General features: G+C 37.6%; 1 protein-coding gene across 1 annotated transcript; it reads right to left on the bottom strand.

Moving 5' to 3' along the window:
- Window positions 1-369: 369 nt before the first annotated feature.
- On the bottom strand, window positions 370-19,924 carry LOC116325163 (major histocompatibility complex class I-related gene protein-like). The gene is made up of 7 exons (XM_039605502.1): window positions 19,809-19,924; window positions 18,985-19,245; window positions 18,520-18,798; window positions 18,336-18,398; window positions 4,287-4,526; window positions 3,558-3,656; window positions 370-2,853 (listed from the first exon to the last, which is right to left on the bottom strand). The coding sequence occupies exons 1-7, from the start codon at window positions 19,855-19,857 to the stop codon at window positions 2,804-2,806; spliced, it is 1,041 nt and encodes a 346-aa protein (XP_039461436.1). The 5' UTR covers window positions 19,858-19,924; the 3' UTR covers window positions 370-2,803.
- Window positions 19,925-20,120: the final 196 nt, after the last annotated feature.

Genomic DNA, 20,120 nt, shown 5'->3' with positions numbered 1-20,120 from the left:
ACTGTAGCTGCCTCCACCAGTGTGTGAATGTGAGGGTGAATGAATAGTGGAATTGTAAAGCGCTTTGAGGGCCCCAAAAAGCGCTATATAAAAATGCAATCCATTATTATTATTATTATTGTAATTATTATTATTATTATCTACCAAGATGTATATTTCAATTTTCTCATTTGACCCTGTTTGACCATTTTAATTTTTTTTTTTCATTAAAAATAACTATACAATTCACTTTGAACTCTTTAAGATGGAAAAAAACTCATGTTCCACAATAATAGAAATTATTTATCATTGTTTTATCATTTGGTTGTGTCATGGAACAGCTGTGTGTTGCAGGAAAAGGACCCAAACACTGGACTCAAAGGCAGAACGTCAACTTAAATATTGCTTTATTGCAGGCTTGGAAGTAATACAAAAACACCACACATGACCATTCAAAACAACAACTACACACAGTTAAAATAACTGTGTGACACCACCAAAACTAAACTGGGATAAATCTAATGGAAGTAATGCTCACAGGGAAACACTGGAAAACACACAGTATGAGGGTGAACCAACATTAATGATGCAACAAAGGACAAAGGCAAACACAGAGCTTAAATGTACAGTGGAGTAATCAGGGAAACAAGGAGAAGCAAACTAGACTCACGGCACATAGGACTGAGACTATCAAAATAAAACAGGAAACAAGAGACAATTCACAAAGATGTAGACTTGACACTGAACTAAAAGGGACAAAGCCTAAGAACTAGAAATCACAGAACAAAGAACTAGAGCACTAGAAATACAGAGAAAGAAACCTAAACACTAAAAGTCCTAACAATGATGAAAATCAAACATCAAACCAGAACACGAGTAATTTACAGCAAAGAAGTCAGACAATAATAAATAAATAAATAAACAATAATAATAACAAACAAAACACCGGGTCATCGACACAGGACCGTGACAGGTTGTCTCTTATTCATTCTGGCTAAACTCTCACTAATGCATACTTCCTTATATTCATATGACTATGACAGGATTGAGGTGCTCAAATAGCTCACAAGCAAAAGCAAGAATTCTAGGAGAGTGTCACAGCACTGGGTCTGGTGACCCAGTGTTTTTGGTCTAAGTTATACTCTTTGAATTATGGATTCCTGTTTGTATTATATTTAGTTCCTGGTTTCTAGGTTTGCCTCAAAAAAAGGAGAAAAAGGCCCTGGAAAGTATATAAAACATAATACTGAGTGTTAAAGGTAATAAGGCTGTTGTTCTAAGAAAACTGCAGTAATAGTTTATATTAGAAATATCGAAAATGTTGTTTTTTGGATTGTTTCATAAATTTTATGTATATGAAGTTTACAAAAAATAGGAAAAATAAAGGAAAAACTGGGTTAAAAAGCAAATATGTTTGTCCACTGAATTATTCATCAAATACATTAAATACCTCTAACTGTCATGAACTGGCTGTGTGCAAATGCAAAACTCAAAGATCACTGCTTTATTGCAGGCTTAACGATATTACAGAATACAACACTAGACTGGGAATGATAAACTGAGACACAAGGAAACACAGTGAAACACACACAGCTCCAGGGATGAGACATTGATGACTAAGCACAGAGAACACGAGGCTTAAATTCAAAGGCAGTAACAAGGAAATGAGACACACAAGAGAAGCACGGCTGGGAGCAATCAAACCTGACAAGACCGAGGGAAGCAAAACAGAATACATTAATCTGAGACACTGACCTTCAAAGTAAAACAGGAAACGCACAGACTGAACACAGACACAGACTCAGGGGAAACACAGAGACATGGGAGCAGGGCAGGCAGAAACACAGAACAGAAGGAGCTCAAAATATAACCAGAACACAACCCCAAAGAACATGAAAACAAGAATTAACCTTAAGCACATAATAATAACCAAAACCACAGAGTCACAGACTCAGGACCATGACACTAACATGTAGTTCGAACATGTTAATGTTTTATAGATAAAACGTTTTGCACATAAACACAGAATATTTTTGAATAGATACATTTGAAAAATTAAAGGAGAAAATGTCTCCTTGTTTAGAAGAAATTAAATGTTCAAATAATTATAAAAAGTTAAAGGTGAACTGGGCTTTATGCCGAAGCAGAGCCAGAGTGATCTATGAGCCAGCTGTCCCGTGCAGGATGACCAATGATCAGACATAACATATAAATTCTCTAACTGAATGTAAATGTCAAATTCATTACATGAAAAGATTATTTATGAAATGCATTAATTATTATACATTAGATTTAATAAAGGGTGACAAATATTTGACTGTTAACTACACAAAAAGTAAACATATAAACATCCAGAAGAGGTCACACCCCTAACTTTAAATGAACCAAGATAAATTATATTTTTTGGTCAGAGGGCCCGGTGGCGCCAGTGTCCGGCAGCCTCGCCTCTGTCAGTGCGCCCCAGGGCAGCTGTGGCTACAATGTAGCTTGCCATTGCCAGTGTGTGAATGGGTGAATGACTGAATGTGTAAAGCGCTTTGGGGTCCTTAGGGACTGAGTAAAGCGCTATACAAATGCAGGCCATTTACCATTTACCATTTACCATTTTGAAATGATTCTATATCAATATTTGAGCTTCATTTGAGGCACATACATTTATCGCAGTGTATGCCTTTAAAATAAACAACAAACAACTTTTTAAGATGTATCATGTTACCTGTTGGGTATTTTAATAACTACTGTTTATAAAATGTAAAACTTTAAACTGGGGAAGTGAAACAGCCAGAGTAAAGTCATGCAGAGCGCAGAACAGCTTGAAGGACGGTCATGTTTGTGGATTTAGTGTCTCAGACTGTTCAGAGGCATTAGCAAGAGCTGTAAGAACACAAAGATAAAGCTGATATTTTCTATAATGTACAGTGATTGATGATTTCTGTTAGTAAACACACTAGTTTTCTAGCTAAACATGCAATAAAGAGTCAGGCAAGCAGGAATATGAATAGGGAAGTTACATTATCAAGAAGCATAAATATCACATGCTGTGCAGATTTTGGTGGAACATGAGGGAAAGTACCAAGAAAATAAATGTTACCGCAACAATCACGAGTTTTTGTTTTTAACCGAGAAATGATTGGCAGACACATGACTAAAGGTCACATGACACAAAATCTCATCACTACTCCTTAAAAACATTAAGCATCACAGGAACACGAAGCTTGTTTTTTTGAAGTGTGCTTTTCATTCTAAATGCCACCATTAATATGTTCTACGCTCTTCCACATGAGCAAACTCTTTTCCTCAAATTTAGTTCACAGGTAGAGATTTCAATAATTTGTGTTCTGCACAGCTATGAAGATCAGCAGCTCTGTACTTATCTATTACACTGATGCTTCTCACATCATCAGTCAGGTGTCATATATTAATCTCTCTGTGGCTCTGAGACGTAAACTCTTATATATACACGTATACGCTACTCTTTCAGGCTGTAGGTGTTTGGAACTAATGTTAAATGTGTCAGTATGGACTAAAACACAAATTCAAAAACTAAATATAATGTTTCTCCAACTGAGGTCACTCACCTTTCTTTCTTTTGTAAGCAATAACCGCCACAGCTGCAACAGCTGCAATGAGGGCAATAGCTAGCACAACCGCTGTAGCTGTAATGTGAGCGGGCTTCCCTGTTGAACAAAATGTGGAAACACTTTAGTAATCCCACACATTTTTGCTCTGTGTTATAAAGAACAAGTGAGGAATGACTCAGTAAGGACCTCATAGTTGATGCATCTGACAAAACTAGAGACAACAGAAAACCATTAAAACTCAGTTAATACTCCAGTGTACTTAATCTTCTTGTGCACGCTGAAGATAAACCATACTGCATATAGTATTTCATTACTTTTGGCTTACTTCAGCTACCATTTGTGTTCCATTTTAAGTCATCTTACTGATTTGTTAGTAATTATTCTTTATGAATTGATAATAGAATTGTTTGATTGGATTGGTGAACGCCAGTGGGACAAAGGTAAGCTTATCCAGCATCATCTCAAGAAACTTAATATTTTAATGTAAAACCCTTACACCATTATCAAGACTTGATAACACTCAATTGATCGTATATGTTAAAAACAGCTTTTAACAGGAAGAAACCTCCAGCAGAGAACATTAGACAACAGATGTTGAAGATGGAGCTGTCAGCCAGGAGGAAAAGGAAAATGGATGTAGTGAAGGAGGACATACAAAGGGTTGATTTTAAAATAAATAACTTCTCTGTAAAAATGATTCATAACCACTGCAGGATCCAGTCTTACCCCAGTTGGTCCTGATCAGTGTTTTGTCCAGTTTGGTGATGATGTACTCGTTCGCACCAAAGAGCTGAAACACACAGTCGTACCTCTGCCAGTCTTCAGGTGTGACTGATGAAAGTTTCAGATCAACACTCATCTGGAAGGTCCCATCATTGTTGGGGAGGATCTCTCCTGGATCCACACCTTCATGGAGCTCTTCTCCATCTTTCCTCCAGAACATCAAACCTCTGTCAGGATAGAAACCTATGTATGGAAAGATCGAGCAGTGTACCACTCCAGGTGCTGAGGATCATCCTTCATGAGTTTTTTCATCCATTCTGTTTTGGGTTCTGGTTTCCCTGTGTTGCTATCATAGTAACTTTTCTGAACTCCATCAACAAGTCCAACCACCACAAACTCCGGAATGTTCTGGACTCCAGATGTTTGACAGAAGAAAAACTTCAAGGAGTGTTTCACTGTAACAATAATCAGACTTTCAATTAGGTGGCATTGCAGTTATATACAGTGGCTTGCAAAAGTATTCTGCCCCCATGAACTTTTCCACATTTTGTCACATTACAGCCACAAACATGAATCAATTTTATTGGAATTCCAGGTGAAAGACCAATACAAAGTGGTGTACACTTGAGAAGTGGAACGAAAATCATACATGATTCCAAACATTTTTTACAAATAAATAACTGAAAAGTGGGGTGTGCGTAATTATTCAGCCCCCTGAGTCAATACTTTGTAGCCATATATTAACCAAAACAGAGCGAAAGAGAGAGAGAGCGAGCGAGCGAGAGAGAGAGAGAGAGAGAGAGAGACCGATCCGTTTAAATTTAAACCTTCTTTATCTGATCTATATTTCTCATCTTCGGCCTGAGCTCTCTTCTGTGGAAACAATGTCAACATCTGTCCGTTGATGTCGATATTTACGTTTTTCTTTCTTTTTTCTTTTTTCAAATGTTGATTTATGGTCTGTGATTTATGAAAGCAAATGTACAACATAAAACTGTTCGCGGTCTGTCTCCTTTCAGTAAAATCGTATTTTCATTCAGTTGTAAAAGTGAAACTGAAGACAGTGAAAGTACACAGCGAGATCAAATTACCAAATAAAATATGAATAACGTGGCCATAATCTTACCTGATGACCCAAACTGACAGAGGAAAAGCAACAATAACAACCTTCCCATCGTAGCTTCATTTGGATTATACCTTTAGGACCAAAGCAGTGAGCTATTGTTCTAATTTAGCCCAGGCTTCTCCCATTTGGCAGACGTAACGTTGACGTATCGTCCTGAAGTGGATGTGAAACATCACATCCGCCTACGAGTCAGTTTAAAAAACACGTGTGCTTTATTAAAAATGAAAGCTTTATGTTACAGTATCAGAACGAATTTATTTTGATCGGCTGTAATACTTTGAAAATAAAGGGGTTTTTTTTTTTTAACTTGATTTTGACTCATCTGAAATAATAATAGCCGAATAAATGCAACCCAGATTTAAATGGAATGTTATGGAAAATTCTAATTTATCCTCACATTTAGTTTTATGTGTTTAGAATCTCACTGTATGATTCTTGTATAACTTTTGCCTGCTTAAGATGAACCAAGTGTGTGTCAGCTTGAGCTTGTGAAAACTGCTCAGCTAGGCCTAACGATGTTTCACTATATTATCTGCTAACTGTCTTGCTCAGTTTGTGCGATGTTATAAAAGGGGCGCTGCTACGCCCTGAGGTTAGAACGCTCATTACTATGAACCTGTTATGTTTTAATGTGTGTTCTCCTGCGCGCAGTAATAAATAACTTGATCACAGCTCTTTCCGTGTTGCAGACTTTAATCACAAAATTCCACGACAGACAGCACACACCACAAGAAAACAGAGAAGTGAAAACTCCTAACAGAAACCCAGGGACGATTACCAGACAAGAGTATAACAGATCTTTTAGTTATAGGTCACATGACACCATAAAAACAAGCTTTTGCTTTCTGTGATGCTTAATGTTTTTAGTGAGTAAAGACAACTGCAGTCAAAAAGATCATGTGTGTGATTTGCATGTTAAATGGCAGCATTTGTTCTACACTGTTCCACATAACCAAACTCTTTTCCCCAAATTTATTTAAAGTATCGCACAGCTAAGGAATTCCAGTTTATGTTTTTAACAGCTATAGAGACCGACCTGCAGCTCTTTACTTATCCATGACATAGATGGAGAAATGGAGATAGAAGATAATATCATTTCATTTATACATCATCAGTCTACTGTCATGCAGTCATTTCACTGTGGCTCTGACACCTGTACTGTTATTTCAGGCCGTGTTTGGAATTAATGTTAAATTTGTCAGTACGGATTAAAGTAGAAATTCAAATGGCCCCACTGTGGCCATTCATACTACACCAAAGTAAATAGATAAACAATACAAATTAAAACACATAAAATTTCCTGTTTTTTCAGTATGTGAATTAATTCAATTTGATTCAATTCGGTTTTATTTATAAAGCACCAAATCACAACAACAGTCAGCTCAAGGCACTTATATTCTAAGGTAGATACTACAATAATATTTACAGAGTCAATAATCACATAACCCCTTAAGAGCAAGCACAGTGGGATGGAAAACCTCCCTTTAATAGAAGAAACCTCCAGCAGAACCAGGCTCACGGAGGGGCGGCCATCGACCACGACCAGTTGAGGTGAGAGAAGGAAGACAGGACAAAAGACTTGCTGTGGAAGAGAACCAGAGATGAATAACAAGTACAACTCAGTGCAGAGAGATCGGTTAACACACAGTGAGTGAGAAAGGTGACTGAAGAGGAAATACTCAGTGCATCATGGGAATCCCCCGGCAGCCTACACCTATTGCAGCATAACTAAGGGAGGATTCAGGGTCACCTGAACCAGCCCTAACTATATGCTTTACCAAAAAGGAAAGTTTTAAGCTTAATCTTAAAAGTAGAGATAGTGTCTGTCTCCCGAATCCAAACTGGAAGCTGGTTCCACAGAAGAGGGGCCTGAAAACTGAAGGCTCTAAATGCCTCCCTGTCTACTTTTAAATACTTTAGGAATAACAAGTAAGCCTGCAGTGTGAGAGTGAAGTGCACTTTAAATGAGTAATCAAAGATATTTGCACTGACCGAAACAGTGCACGTAAGATCAAAATGGACTGTATGTGGGGATGGGTTTGATATCTGTAGTTAATGAATATACCTGCCAAAACTGAGTATAAAAAAAATCCTTTATAACAGCAAGAAAATTTCAGCAGAACTAAAATCTGGGAGGATAATCATCTGCTGCGGCCAGTTTGGGTGTAACAGGAAAATCTAGAGAGAAAAGATAAACTGGGGAAGATTAGAGATCCCAGACAGCAGACTCCATTGTCATGATGTCAGTATTACACAAGATTGTAGTTAGTATATTGGGCATAGTTTGTGCATTGCAGCATGACATCAGGATCAATATGTTGCTGAAGCATAGGCTGGATGTGGGGAATAGAGGGAGAGGTCTGATGGAAGTGAGGAGACAGATGTGGACTGTGAGTTTTCAGTTAGTTGTTAATTGTCTATTGATAACAGAGCGTGAACCTGTTAACAGAGGAAAAAGTACTCAGGTCTCTGTTGTCTTCAAGCTGCTTCTCTCGGCTTTGACTGTGACTTTGTTAATGCTAGATCATAAAGTTAATTTTTCAGACCACGGTCTCCTGTTGCTGATAGCAGCCTGTTTGGGAGCTAGCTGATATGTGAGAGTATTGGGCAGATTAAGTATTTCATGCCAGCATTCCCCAACAATAAAAGACAAAGTGTCATCAAATAAATGATTTTCCAGCAAAGTCCTTGATCTGTTGTGACCCATCTTAGAGTCCTTGGGTTTGTACTCATAGGAAGTCGCTCCATCTACAACGGTGTAGATAAACTGTGACTGACAGGTAGGCACAAGGATCTCCTCTGCTGCTTTCTTATTGGTCAGGTAAACTGCCAGTTACATTCTTCAGGCAAATTTGGGAAGTGATCTCAGACCTCTGATGCCATCAGAATTCAGCCAGTAGCTCTCAATAAAAGGTTAAATGTATGGAAATAAGTAAGATGAAACATGAGTTATAGATATATAAAACCTCACTGCTGATGCCGAACGAAACCTGAAGAATTTATCACAGTGTCAAAGTTACTAAACTTTACTGTTAATGACTTTGCTTGTAAGGTCTCTTCATGGATGAAGTAAATCTAAAACCACTCCCAGTATGATGCTTTAAAAAAAGATCTCCAATCAAACAGAATTGCCTGAAATATGTAAAATGTCATAATGTTTTTGTTGTTTTTAGTTCAGGCAAAAAACAGCTGTCTCAGTCACCATGTATTGATCAGCCTGATCAGTTTAAAACTGCTATCAGTTATCTCCTGCTATTCATTATCAGCTGCTTTGTGTTTTCATGAACAGTTTCACTGCTCTCACTTCATTATTTTCCTGCTCCTGGTGTCAGAAAACTGAATGAGTTTAAAAAACAGGTTATAGTTGAATGTATCAAAGTAGAGACAGCCCAGTGACTCACTCACTCTCCATGGCCTCATTATAAATCAATGTAATGAAAATTCATGTGAGGGTAATACTCCTAACACCTTAATGTGGGGACTTTAATATAAGTACATTCTGAGCTGAAGTATCCCACATGTGAATACAAATATTAAAAAATGCCTCTGAATATGAGAGAGAAGCTCACAACCTGATGATGTCAGAAAGTTCAAACAATGATTTATAGTTGGTGTGAAGGAGCATCTTAATTCAAACAGAACAGTGTTATTGGTGTGATGACTAATGAAGACAGGAAAACACAGAAACACAAAAACTTGTAATATGTAATGCTGTAGTTAAAGGTTATTTTGATCACTGTTCTTTAGGGTTATTTAAAAGTATTTCCTTGGACATTAAAAGCAGTTAATAGAGTTAATCTGTAGGAAGACTCCATGTCCCTAAGGTTCAAATTAATCATGCCCTTTTGGGCTGCAAATGTACTGCAGATGGGCCTCAGTAATAACAGAAATTCAGTTTGACTTCACCTCACGCTGTCCTCATATATTTCCTGCACTGCCCTCACACACTTCTCTGCCGCTCTTCACATCCTCATATTGTTTCGCTCTTGGCACAACAGATAGAGTCATGTATAGAGTCAATTAGATAGTTTGCCCTACATAAACATAAACATAGACAAACACAGCTGAAAAAAATTGAAGTTGGGCCTGTTCATACAATACAAACATCCAACCGAGTACTAATTTATAGGAAATGTACAGCAACCTGTGCACCAGTGGTCTATAAGACATCACGTTACATGTGGAGAAGTTTAATCAGTAGTATTTATAAAGTATAAAAACATTAACCCTAGAACACTATCGCTGGGTGATTTATACCCGAGCAAATACATTTACATGATTTCTCTCTCCTGCAGCTGTTTGCGTGTCGAGGAGCCTGTGCCTTCACCAGGGAAGTCTCAAATGTCCCAGGAATGGGTGGACCAAAGACCAGCTTTCCAGAGTCATTATTTTGTTTTAGGAGTTTTTTTTTTTTCATTTTGTTAGACATGGCACAGTTGAAAGTAAAAGAAGACCACTCTAATTTGTCATGTGTTGTCATATTTTGATATATTTGATTACTTTTTATTGGTTATATTATATCGGGTAAAAATCACCTGGCATTAGTGATTGTGTTACTATTTATACCGATAGTGTTCTAGGGTTAAGCTGTGCAAGATACAAAATACAGCCACAGTCAAACGGTCATGTTTGAAGAGTGGGTGTCAGGGAATATGGAGAATATCATATGACACAAGTCACTCAAGAAAAGTGTGACTGTTATCTCATGTTCACAAGTAAACTACATAGTAGTCGTGTTTAAATGCTCACTGGTTGCATTCATCTAAATGTGCAATGGAAGGTAAATTAAGTTTATAGGCATAAATACAGATTTATTCAAAAGGAGTAAAATGATAACTTTTTTCTTTAAAATAATAACTAATAATAACTTTTTTAAATCTAGAAACACACAAAGTCATGACACTCATTCTAGATACACAGTAGCACCTTTGCATATTTTGCTTTTGATCTGTCTTTTAAGGCTTTATGTCTGTTTTTATGGTATTTTAAGCATTTTTAAACCACTTATAATATTTCTGTCTCTAAACTATATTGTTTTTTTTTTATTTAGCTTTCAATAAAGAGAGATAATAAATCTCATATCCGTCACATCCAATGACTTGAGTGCAGGTATTTGAGTGTGAGTCCTCTTGTACTCCTGTTTTAACTGTCTGGTGCATTTAAAGGGTTAGAGCTGAATCCACTTCTTGCCACTTTCTGCTCATATCTGTTTCCACTGTTTTGCTTTGTTCTTAGAAGTTTTTATTTCTTTCGCCTCTCTGTCCCTCATATTATTCCTTCATAAACTTTGGTAAGTGACAGCTTTCAGTGTTGGACTGATTCTCTCCGATGATTTAATTGGATTAGGCTCCTTAAAAGGCTTTTTACAGCTTTTAATTAATATAAAAAAGACTCTTGACAAAGTACACGATGAGCTTGAAATAAGGAGGTGTTTGCATAAAAAGAAGTCCTCTGACACATCAGCATGTGGCATGTGAGGCCTACTCTAACCCTACTGCTGAAATAAATGTTACTTAAAACATTTATTTCACTGTATTGCCTCTTTTTATTTTTATCTTATACTTTAGTGTCACCTACTACTGGATGCAGTCAAATCATGTTAGATATGTTATGATATGATATGATATGATATCTTTATCTTTATGATATCTGCCAGATTATTTACTGTTTTTAGTCAATGAACCCAAATCTACATCGTCAATCCAAGATGGCGCCAGTGTGCTCGGCATGCTGTCTGGTATTTTACTTTCTCTGTGTTGCCATGATGTCTTTGCGCTACTTATCTATGATCAATCTCTCGTTTGATTCAATGGCCAATCTTTGGCCATTGAATCACAAAACGCCTGATTTGAAATGGAAACCAGAGAATTTTCCTCCGCTTCCAACAGACATTTCTGACTACATACGCTGTCTACCATTTACCCTTCCATACAGGAAACGCTTAACTAGATGGGGTAAACGGGGCGACATCCGTGTTTGCATCAAGGCTTACCTAAATTCACATGAAGTGATTAATCATCATGCACTTATGGATATTCTACCTTCTTCCCCTGCTCTCCGGGACCATTCTAGCTTCAGATTGTTCTGTCATCACTAGATTTGCCTGTTGGACTTCATGCTCACTTGGACCTACTGTTTGAGCTTCTACCTATTCAGAGTTGGGTGCAGTCCTTCATGCGTCGTGGACATGCGTCGAGGTGCAAATTTGCACGCGTCGAGGTGCAAATTTGCACGCGTCAAGTTAGGGGCGTCTGGCGTGTTTTTGGTCACGTCTATCGCGTTCGGTGTTTTAATTGTTGACAGTTTCAACATCCATGTTTGTTGTGAGGATGGTCCACTAGTTAAGGACTTCCTTGCTCTTATTGACACTTTTAATCTCATTCACACGCTTGATCTGGTACTGTCTTATGGTCTGGATATTTGCATCACAGATATCAAGGACTCTGGAATTTCAGATCATTTCCCAGTTATGTTTTATATTGCAGTAGGCAATGTGGGGTTGAACAGTGAGCGTCCTTTGCAGCAGATGCGCACGATTAATTTTCAGACCGTTGTTCACTTCTCTGCTGTGTTTACTAGACATCCAAATTTACTTTCCCCTGAATTTGAATATCTCTGCCCCACTGCAACCACTGTTTAACTGTCTTCATGATGTCAAAGTCTGGTTATCACATAATTTTCTCTCCCTGAATGAAAATAAAACCGAAATTATTGTTTTTGATAATCATACCCTTTGGGCCAGCTAACTGATACTCTTTTTTCCTCTTGCTAGCCATCGCTCCCACACTGTAAGAAACCTCAGAGTATTTTTGGATAGCTCTTTTAAATTAGAAAAGCAAGTGTCCACAGTGGTTAAAACCAGTTTTTATCATTTATGTCAGATATCCAAAGTGAAGCCCTATCTTCCTTTGAAAGACCTTGAAAAACATATTAATGCATTTATCACCACTAGACTGGACTACTGCAACTTTCTTTACTTGGGCCTCCAACACTCTTCTCTCCATCGTTTGTTCAAAATGCTGCTGCATGCCTTTTAACTGGTACTAGAATGTATAATCACATCATTCCACTTTTAGCTAACTTGCACTCGCTCCCTGTCAAATATATATTTTAAAATTCCCTTGCTCACTGTTAGGTTTTGTATTGTTGATTGTCATTTATGCTTAGAAATATCTACTTATATATGCTTAGAGTTTTATAATTAGTTGTAGATTGGTAGAGGTTTGATCCTTAATAGTCTGCAAACTTGGTGTGCATTCCAGAGCACTCTGGCTTTCACACCCACATCTTGGGAGCATGGGAGAGGCCGTGCCTTGTCTTATTGTTTTATGGTATAGGAGGTTCAGTTCTCTCCCGTGCACGTAAAACATAAAGAACTTTGCCTACTTCGTGTCTTGCTTGCTGTGTAATTAAATTGTCTTCAACGTTCCAGCGAATAGGTTCAAGCTACAAATCTATCACTCACTTTAAAAACTTTTAAGCAACTTGGCGCCTAGCTATGTAACTGAACTCTTCTACTTGTAAACCCCCCAAAGAGCACTAAGATCTTCTAATCAGATGCTCTTAGTACAACCAAGGTCTCGACTGAAGTCCAGAGGTGATCGTGCCTTTACCACTGCAGCACCTAGACTCTGAAATAACCTTCCTGTCGATATTTGTTCTTCAAGTCTATTTGGTCTTTTAAATCATGTCTTAAAACTCACTTTTTTATTTTGGCTTTTGAATCAAACTAGTTGACTATCATCTGGCTTGCTTTATATGTTTGTCACCTGTGTTGTTTGTTGGTATGTTTTGTTTGCTAATGCTTTGTTTTTATCTTTAATTCGCTTTTTGTCTGACTGTGAAGCACTTTGGTCAACACTGTTGTTTTTAAAATTTTTGACTTGATTTTGATTTGATTCTATTTAATTTTGATTAATGATTGAAACATCTGAGGCTTTGGGACAGCCAAAATGATATTATTAAGATGACTAAAATGAGTGTCAATGCAGCTGGGACTGATAAACTGAAAATAGATAACTGCACAAGGGCGTAGATTTGGCATGGACGGAAGGGACATGTCCCCACCAATAATTTCATCTCTTCCAGTAAAAAAAACCAAACTCGATCGGAAGAAAAAGAAAACGATCTGTCAATGTCTCATTCACCCAGCGGTGCAGAAAGAGTTAAATTACGTTCTCTACTGGAGTCCTACCTCATGTGACAAATATGGCCAATGTGATTGGCTGTGCCTTTCAGGGAGCTCTGTTTAGTTTTAGCAGCGGCGAGCCTGCGCTGCCAGGAGGAGAGGAGGATGGCAGCAAAAAGGAAGAACCTGGATATAAGAAAGTATTTTTCAAAGAAACCTGTAAGTCACTTAAAGTCAAGCTCACTCATAAAATGTGTCCGTCATAATAACGTTACAGGTTATACTAGGTCGGCTTTGGCCCACATCCGTCTAAAATTGAATGTAACCATGAATAACATGTTGCCATGTCCACCAGGAGAGACTGGACAGTATAAATGTAAAACAAATATGCCAGCAGTTTATCTCAGTTAAGGAGAGGAGCAGGCATGTGTTTGGCTCGTTCACATAGTGGACACTGAGTTGTTGTGTGGGTCACCAGTAGTCCATGTGTGTTGCTGTAACAGTAGTTCATGTTTAGAATAAAAAATCCCAGCTCACTGATTTGATCGGGGCAATAGTGCCTAAAATGTTGAATAATTTTGCTGAGAGATCTTTTACTTTGTGGTAATCTTAGATGAGTAGTTTTATGGACAAAAACCACCAGGTCATTCAGTGTTCCCTTAGTGCTAATGTGTAAGAGATGTTGGTGTACTATAACTGAAGTAATGTTGTTAAGTCCTTAAAGTCATATTCTTTTATTGTCATGACTGTATTTGAAGCTGTTTTTATTTTTGTCTGACACCTGATTCATATGGAATATGGCTGAAGTAAACTAAAGTCTAAAATACTTAGTCATTTGTTTAATAGTAACATTAACAATCAACATTAACATTATATCCATCCATCCATTCGCTTCCGCTTATCCTTTCCAGGGTCGCGGGGGGTGCTGGAGCCTATCCCAGCTGTCATAGCTGGGATAGGCTAACATTAACATTATATAATTCACATATAAAACATATAAAACTGTGAATTGTAATTTTAAATGGTTTAAAAGTATGTAGAATAGCATATGTAGACAAGTATATTTCTCCTTTTTTTTTATCAAGAAACAAAAACAAAAAGGAAAAAAAGAAAAGAAACAGGGCGGGGTTCAGTGGTTGAATCATCCGTCCCCACCAATGCCAAAACCAAATCTACGTCCTTGTAACTGCATGTCATTTATATGAGCTATGGTCCATTTTACTATGTTCTGGCTGAAACCAGTGGACCAGGGACTTGAGACTTGAAAACCACAGTTATAATGGAGAATTAAAGAACATGCCCATGCTGTTTAACAGGTATAATTGTGATTATAGTGAGTAGATTAATTCTACCACTACTCCTACGGTTACATGCTAAAATATCATCTTCTTTTCAAATTAAACAGGGATTCTACAACAAACCTCTGTTCAGATATACGGAACAATATTTTTCTTTCCGGGTATTCTTTATGTGTGGTTGGAACCAAGAACTGCTGTGGCAGAAGTCCAGAAACTGTAGAAACAAACTCTTATATCAGTGATATATTTTGCATTTTTTCTTTTATCGCTAATCTGAACAGTCAAGCTGTTTTTACTTGCAGCTTCAGACAGTTTGCTATCAGATCATCGCTGATACTCCCATCTGAGAGTAAAAATGTTATTATGTCATATAGCAGTTGTCATTTTATACAATTCCTCATATAGAACTTTACCTTCTGAGCTAAAACAAAAATATTTTCTATATGATATCAGTAATGTTCAAACATCAAGTTATTTAATCAGTTTGTTTGTTTGTTTAAATACATGAGAAAAAACAGTGAGGAAGTTATAGTGGGATCAACAGTTTTCCGTGTTTGAATTAGGACGTAGCCAAAGGTGGTCAAAGATCAGGATCATGTGACCTCACAGATCAAATGCAGGAAATCCCGGGTCAGTCATTTTCACAGAAGAATAAAATAATAAACTGAGAACATTTCATTTTCAAATGATGGTTTGTTGCTGTCATCCTGCAGATGTTTTGGTGTCATTTGGAAAATACCACATGCTTTGTACGCTGCCAACGTCTCAGTGAAATCACACACTTCGGTCTAAAAAACTGTCATCGTCAGATCCATAACTATCAATAACATTTACTTTTGCTTTTTAGCAGACTTGTGAAATCACTGCATCAATGCAGAGATTAAATACTGAAGCAGAATAAAATCATAATTGCATGAAACACGTACACAGCAGCTAAATACAAATATATGACCATGCACCAATTTACAGCAAGTATAGCGGTCTGTCCACAGTGATCATTATCCGTACTTTATTTATTGATTGGTGTTTTTAACATGTCTTTGAACTATGGAATAAACTGAAGCAGCTGGAGGAAAGTCACACAGACAGTGAAGTGAAGAACTCTTTGCAGGACAGTCAGCTTTGTGGATTTAGTCTCTCAGACTGCTCAGAGCCATCGTCAGGAGCTGGAAGATAAAAAATACACAGTTTACAAATATTTTATCCTTTTTAAGGAAATGATTTGTAGTGATTGTTGTTTTCTGTTTGAATACATGACCCTGCTTTCCAGCTATGAAAGTGAGAGATCAGTGTTATTCAAGTGAGCAGAATATGTATCATGAAAATGATGTAGAACATTTAGCAGAAACAAACCAAAATAAAAGATATCAGTTGTCATTTGTTTTGTTTTTTCTTAATTGCACAGATATCTTGTGTCCATTTCCTTTTTAATTTACTTGATTATTTTCTTCTCACGTCATCCTTCTCAGGGACTGTGATCATCTCACTGTGGCTCTGAGCCTTATACAATTACTTTAGAATTTGTGTGTTTGTATCCAAAGTGATCTGGCAGAAAGATTTTGGAGATGAATTCAAAAACTAAACTCAATATTTCCCACATTCAGATTTCTCACCTTTCTTCTTTTTGTAAGTTACAAATGCCACAGCTGTGATGATGGTGACAGTTAGAACAACCACTGCAGCACTGATGAAGGTCACCATGTCAGCTGGCTTCTCTGCTGAACAACACATGGCAGCATTTTATATTATTAAACAGAAAACTGTGCCGATACCAAGGAATGAGTGAGGAACGACCTGATATGAGTGAAACAATAAATGACACAAAACCATTACTACTTAGTCAATACAGATTACTCAGACATTAGTTACTCTTCTTGTGCACGCTGAAGTTGTCATGGTCCTGAGTCTGATGCCGTTTGTGTTTGTTAATATTATCCTATGTTCTTGTTTTTTCTGGTCATGTATTCTGTTGCTATTTAGGTTTTGGTTCTGTACTCCCTCTGTTCTTGTTCAGTCAGTTCTCTGAGTCTACATCTTTGCGTGTGTGTTGAGTTTCCTGTTTTCTGTATTCAGTTTTATGCGCTCCTCCGTCTTGTCTGTGTAATCAGTATCAGCCGTGTCTCCTAGCTGTTTCCTCTTGGTCCTGTTCATATCCTGTATTTAGTGCCTGCATCTCCCTTGCTCATCATCGTGTCGCTCCTCATTCTTCACTGTGTGTTCCGTGTCGGTTAAGTTGGGCTAAATCCCAAACTTACACTACACTTGTATAAACTCATGTTTATGTATCAGCAGTAACAGCACGCATGAGACGAAGAAAAGAAATGTTTAGTTAATAACTTCATAATATCAAGCTGCAGTTTTATAAACTCTCCAGTCTTACCCCAGTTGGTCCTGATCGCTGTTTTGTCCAGTTTGGTGATAATGTGCTCGTTCACACCAGCGAGCTGAAACACACAGTCGTACCTCTCCCAGTCTTCAGGTGTGACTGATGAAACATTCAGATCAATACTCATCTGGAAGGTTCCATCATTGTTGAGGAGGATCTCTCCAGGATCCACACCTTCATGAAGCTGCACTCCGTCTTTCCTCCAGAACATCACAGCTCTGTCAGGGTAGTGTTGGGAAATCAGTTTTACCCCGGTTCTTTATTATTCCTCGGGCCTTCAGAGATGGCACCGGACCCAGTAGTCATTTTTACAAAATCTTTATTCATCTTTATTTCATCTTCATTTAAGCATGCACTTCTAGAAGGGAAGACGAGGCCGGTGTGTCCCTCTGCAAAATCTTCCCCTCTTTGTTAGTTCCAGGCAGCTTTATAGGAGCGACCCCATCATAAAACCCCCCACAATGTGCTGCAAACTCTGTGTCTGTGTCTATGTGCACGAGCACGTGAGTGCCTGTGTGCGCACACCGTATGTCTATGTGAGTGCACGTGAATGACTGTGTACGCGTACCTGTGTATATGTCTGTGCACGTGAGTGAATGTGCATGTCAGTGTGAGTAAATGTGCATGTAGGTGTGGGTGCGTCATAACAGTCAAAGCACTGTTTGTGTGTGTCTCTGTATACGTGACTTCCTGGGGGTCATAAAAGTAATCTCCTCACCCAGGTTAAACCAAATTCCTCTACACAACATAGAAAACAGAGTTAACATATTACCCCACTCTGCATCCACTGGGCCATTGGCCTCTTGTTGTCTTACATTTACAGATAAGGTGGAGAGTCTCCTGCAAGCCTACTTCTAAGTTATGGCAATTATGAGTTTTTATTACAGGTATAAGCATCAGCATCAGCAACCCCCAACTGTAGCTTCCTGTCTCCTTTTATGACAGCAGACCCTCAGTGTCAATAAATTCCTTTCCCTCTAAACAATTACACACACTCTCACGCCTACAGCTAAGCCAAACTAAAACACAGACCAATCCTTTCTTATTACTGTGATCTAAACAAATTTAACACATTACCTTCTAATAATTATTTTCTTGTACTCACAATAGAAACCTGTAGCGTGGCAACTGACTGGAGAGGAGGGAGTCTTTTGGAGGAGAGACACTTTGGGAAGGACTGTAAAGAGATTGGCAGTTGGTTACATTCTTCATTTAATTTTATTTTACTCTAACTTTTAAGCAAGAAACCCATATGAAATTTCTATTCTATTACATTTCATCAGATTATGTAATTCTACCTGCTGTCTGCAGAAACCTCTTCCCATATCGCAAATACTCCTTTAAAAAGTCAGGGCACTGATAAACTAAAAAGTTTTTATTTGATTCAAATTGATGTTCATGAGCATCAAATCTCATTTTGGTGAGGACAGCGTGTGGTTTAGGAGCGATCCATGTCAGTGTCTTTAGGTCATACGCTAGAAAATCTTCTCTATCATAACCATACTGATCATATCCATTAATCTCTCCAGTCTCATCATCCCATTCACAGCCCTTCATCCTTTGCAAAATATGAACACCTGAAAAGACAGACAGTAACTGTAACTGTGATAAACCATTAAGATGTCAGCACAGCTTATACCTGAAACTGCACCTCTACCACAAATAAACAATTCAAATGCAAATATATATATTTTTTTAAATAAAAATTAAAAAATGATTTAAAGCAAATCGTTTCAGCAATAAAAAGTTCAACAAATCCGTACCTTCAGTTTGGTTCAAATGTTGCCTCAAAGTCTCAATGGTAGCCTTAAAGAAGTGATGACTTTCATGAGATTGTAAACTATACCACTGCAGGTGCTGCGGATGATCCTCAAAGAATTTAATCCAGTCTTTCTTTGGTGTTGCTTCTCTTACACTGTTGGAGTCACCTATCTGAACGTCATCAACAATTGCAACAGCTACAAACTCTGGGATGCTCTGAGCTCCTGGGCTTTCAGTGAAGAAATATTTCAAGGAGTGTTTTACTGTAAAATTAGGAAGACTTTGAATTAGGAGGGATCCCTTTTATATGCTTTTTTGTATCATTTAAGGAGGTTAAATATGAACTAGAATCAGTTTCAGATTTAGCATTAACTTCAAAAGTATAAGGGTGAAAAGACACTGAGAACCTACTGAATGATGAAATAATCTTAGTGTTGTGTACAATTTTTAGCTAATATCTCTTCTGTAACTCTTTATTCCTGCTACTCCAAACATACATTACCTGCACATACAGAAAATCATTCCACATTCTAAAATCCAAATCTAAAGCAAAAGTACATTCACTGACAGTATTAATATGTCTCCTACAGAGACTGACTGTGACATTTCAGTGGTGCACACATCTTCCTTTCACCATCAGTCACCTTAAGAATAGAACAGAATGCCTTTATTGTTACTGCACTAACATACAGCTTCTGTCATAATGAAACTCCAGTCAGTGGTGCAGAAGACAGTGTAAGATAAAAAAGACCACGTTTCTTGCAATTAAACTTCCTATAAACGAGGAGAAATATTTTTTAAAGAAAAACTTGAAATATGATCTTACCTGGAGATGCAACGTGGCAGCAGAGGAGTAATATGAGCACGCTATTCATCTTTTTTTCATTTTCACATTCACTAACACAAGAAACACAACAGACAAAAAACAACTGGGAGTGGTAACGTGACTTATCCAAAGTCCATGCTCTGTTAGGCTGGGCCAAAGTTATCTGACTCAAAACAAAAAATTAAACATTAAACAGACTGCGTGCCTCCTACAGTCTCCTACAGAAATAATTTAATTTCTATGTCTTATTTGTAATTATAGGATCAAACCATGGGTGATACTCAACCTGGACTGAAATTACTCTTTTTAAAT

This window comes from Oreochromis aureus, linkage group 22 (genome assembly GCF_013358895.1).
Source record: "Oreochromis aureus strain Israel breed Guangdong linkage group 22, ZZ_aureus, whole genome shotgun sequence".
In the NCBI taxonomy this organism is placed as follows: Eukaryota; Metazoa; Chordata; class Actinopteri; order Cichliformes; family Cichlidae; genus Oreochromis; species Oreochromis aureus.
The sequence above is the reverse complement of the archived record's forward strand: the minus strand, read 5'-3'. Positions and strand labels throughout refer to the sequence as shown.

Coding starts and splice junctions, on each gene's coding strand:
- LOC116325163 (XM_039605502.1), bottom strand. CDS start 19,857: ATGAATAGCGTGCTCATATTACTCCTCTGCTGCCACGTTGCATCTCCA. Junction 19,246..19,808: donor CTGCCACGTTGCATCTCCAG/GTAAGATCATAT, acceptor CTAATTTTACAG/TAAAACACTCCTTGAAATAT. Junction 4,527..18,335: donor AGTCAGTTGCCACGCTACAG/GTTTCTATTGTG, acceptor TTCCATACATAG/GTTTCTATCCTGACAGAGGT.